Source organism: Sinocyclocheilus grahami, unplaced genomic scaffold (genome assembly GCF_001515645.1).
Source record: "Sinocyclocheilus grahami isolate Dianchi unplaced genomic scaffold, SAMN03320097.WGS_v1.1 scaffold187.1, whole genome shotgun sequence".
In the NCBI taxonomy this organism is placed as follows: Eukaryota; Metazoa; Chordata; class Actinopteri; order Cypriniformes; family Cyprinidae; genus Sinocyclocheilus; species Sinocyclocheilus grahami.
The window spans coordinates 1215628-1221105 of NW_015505366.1; the positions used below are offsets into that span (position 1 = coordinate 1215628).

The following is a 5478-nucleotide window of genomic DNA, read 5'->3' on the forward strand; positions in this document are numbered from 1 at the left end:
TTAGCTGTTACGACTGACACCAGTCACCAATTTTTCGTTTCTGGACGATTGTATGTTTGTTATTTGTGCCACAACCTTTAGTGCAGTAAATGAGAAATGCCCAAAACCAAGCAAATATAAACAGTCATGTTGAAAAAAAGTTATAGAAAATAAAATGTATAAAAATGTGAAATATATTGTTATTATTTAAAATTATTTATTAATGGAAAAAATGGTAACTTTAATTTGTCTATATAAACATACTCAATGTCTTCAGGATCATTAGAAAATCACAGGTAGGTGACTTTGATCAGGGTTGGAGCTAAACTCTGCAGCGCATTGGCCCTCCAGGGCAAGATTTAAGGATCCCTGCTCTACATCCTGCATTTTTCGGACATAGCTGTTATTAAAAGCAGGTCATCTTGTTCTGGGATTACAGCAACTAACTATATTTCAGGTGCATATTTAACCCCATTGCTACCTCCCCTGATGCAGGCACAGGTGAAAGTCATTATGAAAACAGAGTTTAAGTGGTAGAGATTAAATTTAGCACTCAGGAGAGAGTATTATGTTCTTGTATGACTGATTCAACTACTGGTAAATGTCTTTTTCACATTAGGAACACACTCATCTATTAACCTTGGACTGCTTGTTTGTGTGTGTGTACAGAACATTATCATATTATCTCTCATTTTTCATTCAAAGTACTGTCTCTATTCTCATTACCATTTGACTGCAGTCCTCTGCCACAAAAAACAAAACAAAAAAAAAGATAATATAAGGGAACTGCCTGACAGAAGAAAGGTTATTTACGCTTTAAATTCAGTAGCTATTTTTATTGGCAATAACAATTTGCTCCCAGCAACACTTAAGAAAAGTAACACTTACACACTTAAAAAGCAAGATATATTTTCAAAGAAAATTAACTAAGTGCAAAAGAGTCGTCAGCTTTGAGGTGAAGGGAGCTGGTCAGGATCTTGGGGTACACATGAAAATGAGGGTAAAATAAGTCTCTCTCAGCAAACCAAACCCAAAAGTGTCTCCATTTGCATTTGTTTCACAACATTTGTTTAGTATTTCTACTCAAAAAAACAAACAAACAAAGAAAACACTTCAAGTAAGTAAGCAAGTAAGGCCATAAGATTCTCTGAGGATGTGTACAGTATTGCATGTAGTGAAGTTTTCACCTCGGATTCCGATTCCACATCCTCCACAATCTCACAAGCATTCTCATAGGATGGGTAGACTTTGGTCCAGCCACTCTTGGTGCAATTCCTAATTATGAAACCTGTATTAAAATAATGTTGAACATAATGATCAGCATGCAACGTTTTATAGGCTACATTTTGACACATAATTTTGCAAAGAGACTTGTAAAACACCAGATAGCAACAGCTGCTCATTACATTGCCTGTAACAGATACATCTAGTACTTTTCTTTGTAATTAGTCACAAAAATTAAACAGATGTTTCATTTGTACTCAATGTCTTCAGGATCATTAGAAAATCACAGGTAGGTGACTTTGATCAGGGTTGGAGCTAAACTCTGCAGCGCATTGGCCCTCCAGGGCAAGATTTAAGGATCCCTGCTCTACATCCTGCATTTTTCGGACATAGCTGTTATTAAAAGCAGGTCATCTTGTTCTGGGATTACAGCAACTAACTATATTTCAGGTGCATATTTAACCCCATTGCTACCTCCCCTGATGCAGGCACAGGTGAAAGTCATTATGAAAACAGACTTTAAGTGGTAGAGATTAAATTTAGCACTCAGGAGAGAGTATTATGTTCTTGTATGACTGATTCAACTACTGGTAAATGTCTTTTTCACATTAGGAACACACTCATCTATTAACCTTGGACTGCTTGTTTGTGTGTGTGTACAGAACATTATCATATTATCTCTCATTTTTCATTCAAAGTACTGTCTCTATTCTCATTACCATTTGACTGCAGTCCTCTGCCACAAAAAACAAAACAAAAAAAAAGATAATATAAGGGAACTGCCTGACAGAAGAAAGGTTATTTAGCTTTTTCACATTAGGAACACACTCATCTATTAACCTTGGACTGCTTGTTTGTGTGTGTGTACAGAACATTATCATATTATCTCTCATTTTTCATTCAAAGTACTGTCTCTATTCTCATTACCATTTGACTGCAGTCCTCTGCCACAAAAAACAAAACAAAAAAAAAGATAATATAAGGGAACTGCCTGACAGAAGAAAGGTTATTTACGCTTTAAATTCAGTAGCTATTTTTATTGGCAATAACAATTTGCTCCCAGCAACACTTAAGAAAAGTAACACTTACACACTTAAAAAGCAAGATATATTTTCAAAGAAAATTAACTAAGTGCAAAAGAGTCGTCAGCTTTGAGGTGAAGGGAGCTGGTCAGGATCTTGGGGTACACATGAAAATGAGGGTAAAATAAGTCTCTCTCAGCAAACCAAACCCAAAAGTGTCTCCATTTGCATTTGTTTCACAACATTTGTTTAGTATTTCTACTCAAAAAAACAAACAAACAAAGAAAACACTTCAAGTAAGTAAGCAAGTAAGGCCATAAGATTCTCTGAGGATGTGTACAGTATTGCATGGAGTGAAGTTTTCACCTCGGATTCCGATTCCACATCCTCCACAATCTCACAAGCATTCTCATAGGATGGGTAGACTTTGGTCCAGCCACTCTTGGTGCAATTCCTAATTATGAAACCTGTATTAAAATAATGTTGAACATAATGATCAGCATGCAACGTTTTATAGGCTACATTTTGACACATAATTTTGCAAAGAGACTTGTAAAACACCAGATAGCAACAGCTGCTCATTACATTGCCTGTAACAGATACATCTAGTACTTTTCTTTGTAATAAGTCACAAAACTTAAACAGATGTTTCATTTGTTCTAGATTTTATACCACATTGTAAAAAGCTCTATAAAGCTACTGTTTAAGTTCAATAACTTCAAATCTTAGTTACTAGTTACTTTCTGCTACAGTAATGCACAGGTCCTTCCTCTCAGTAACATTTAACGGTAATGGGATTATGTTTTTATTAATCTGCTTATGCTTTTTGTTACATTTCATGAAATATAGATGGTATGTGGATGGAGAGCTCAGATGGATCAAACCAATCAGCTTTTTTTATATATGCTTTTTATAAGTTTTTATATGCTTTCTCCAGCATGGGGCTTACTGTATGTCATACACATCACAGTATAATGAGATTGTGCCCCAGTCAATGATGACAAAGAAATAGACAGACACAGAAAGAGTACGTGAAACTGAAATATGAATCTGAAATTGTGAATCTGAGGAATCTGAATTGTGCTCTTTTTTTCTATGAAACACAAGCTAGAGAGGTTTTCGTTGAAAAGGAAAAACAAGTAACAAAAGATCGAAACATTGATTAATTCAGCAACATAACAAGTGGCTGTCTTTGTAAGTTTGTAAATCTTTGTAAATCATTCACCAAACCGATTCGTTCAAAAATGCTGATTCATTCAGGAACGGAACAATTACTGTGTGTTGCTCAGTACTGTTTCAAATAAAACAAACTGTTTCTCAAGTTATTCAATATTACTTAATATATTGTTCTTAAAATAAGCATCATCACATTCTATTAAAACAGGAGTTGAAGTATTGAGGCCACCTGCCACTCAGGGACACATTAAAACTTGGTCAATTTGATAAATCGGATTCTGCTGAGTCTGTGTACAAGCGGGTTATGTCAGCGTTTACGTTGTAGAAATGCCCAGTCATCCAGGATTCATTTGTTCTGTGAGTACAGTGTCCAATTACAAAGTGGTTACTGAGATAAAGTGAGACTAAGTGTAGGCTCATAGGGTGAGCCCAATGAGGTGATTACTAATAGAGTATGTGAGCATTCATTATTATATATATATATATATATATATATTTTTTATTTAGTTTCATTTCGTTTACTTACTAAAAATAATGACAACTTCAACAAAATAGGCATCATATTTTTTTATGAATAAATAAAAATAAAAAAAACACCAGAAAATGAATAAAACCCACAATCATTTGTGTTCCACACATCAACACTCTCAAAATGCTATTTAAACAAAAAGTTTATTTTAATTTTTTTTCTATGGTGAGTGTTATTTGTTTTTAGATACAAAAAACTGTTTAAACTATAATTTTCTATTAGACAAACATAAAAATACACTTAAATAAATGTCACAGTCATTTCATACAACACAATAAAGTTAAAAATGACAACTTTATTGTCCTCAGCTCTGCCTACCATGAAATCTCATTGGCCCAAAATCCTGCTCTTCATAACTAAAACAACCCATCCAACATATTGGGAATAGTGGTGACTGTCACATCGTACAGCAGTTTTGCATTCAGAATGGTAAAATTGCTTAAAATTTCTCATCTTGTGACCGATTAGATCCTCTGACATGTAACATACAGTAGGTTAAGAATTGTAATCTGTAAAATTTGCTACCAATTTCCTGCAGACAACATTTAAAAGCCATCATGAGTGCAACTTTTTTGCTCACATATTAGCAAAACTTTGAGAAATAAAAATAATATCTACTCAACCTGTGAAAACGTCTCAGGTTACTTATGTAACCATGGTTCCCTGAGTAGGGAATGAGACACTGCATCCTCTAGGGGTCGTTATGGGGAATGCCTCGTAGTGACCCGTGTCTGAAGCATACATTTAAAAAACACCAACAGCACGTTGGCTGGCGACTGCCCATGACGTCACTACCGGTGCGACTCTTAGTATAAATAGGCGCAGAGAGAACATGTCATTCACTTCTTCGTCTGAAGCTTGCGTTCGAAGCATGGCAGGAAGCCTAGAGGACGCAGTGTTTCGTTCCCTACTCAGGGAACCATGGTTACATAAGTAACCTGAGACATTCCCTTTCAAGGGAACTTCGAACTGCGTCCTCTAGGGGTCGCTATGGGGAACGGTATACCCACGCCGCCATGCTGAGGGGAATGCGGGCCAGAACCATGGCGAGCACTAAGTACCAACTTTACCATTTTCATGGTGAGTTGCCCCTGGGACGTCAGACGGCTGTCTGTGACTTTATCCCCTATGGCCAAAGACCTAGGCTACATACCCAAACTTACCTGTTAGGGCCAGACTCCTGGGCCCGGGGTAGAGCTCCAGGCTTGGAATCAAAATGGATTCCTTTAAGGGGATACGACCAAGAGCCTAGTATCATAAGTCTTGACCTGTCACACAGGGGCTACCGCTTGCTCTTGCATAAGCTCTAAAAGGAACTGTCTCAACAGACCCCTAGTAGCAACACCCTGTTAAAGTACGTATCCTAGGATACCTAGGTGGAGTGGCGCCCAAGGTGAACAAGCTCTAATCAGCTCAAGAAAGGGCACGAAGCAACCGCGCGAAGCCCTCACCATATAGGATTTTAGAAAAGAACGCAAAGAATTAACGTACGAACTTACCACAATGTGGATTTTAGAAAGTGCACAAAGCCTTCACGTGCACACTTAC

The 5478-nt window shown here is 36.9% G+C and overlaps 1 protein-coding gene across 1 annotated transcript in view; it reads right to left on the reverse strand.

The window, feature by feature from the left end:
• Positions 1–5478, reverse strand: part of LOC107594637 (vasoactive intestinal polypeptide receptor 1-like) — a 28719-nt gene that overhangs the window by 8304 nt on the left and 14937 nt on the right. Inside the window, exons 4-5 of the mRNA XM_016284756.1 lie at positions 2566–2692; positions 2131–2147 (exon numbers count right to left, since the gene is read on the reverse strand). Of these exons, the coding sequence (XP_016140242.1) occupies positions 2131–2147; positions 2566–2692 (144 nt within the window). The remainder of the gene's footprint in view (positions 1–2130; positions 2148–2565; positions 2693–5478) is intronic.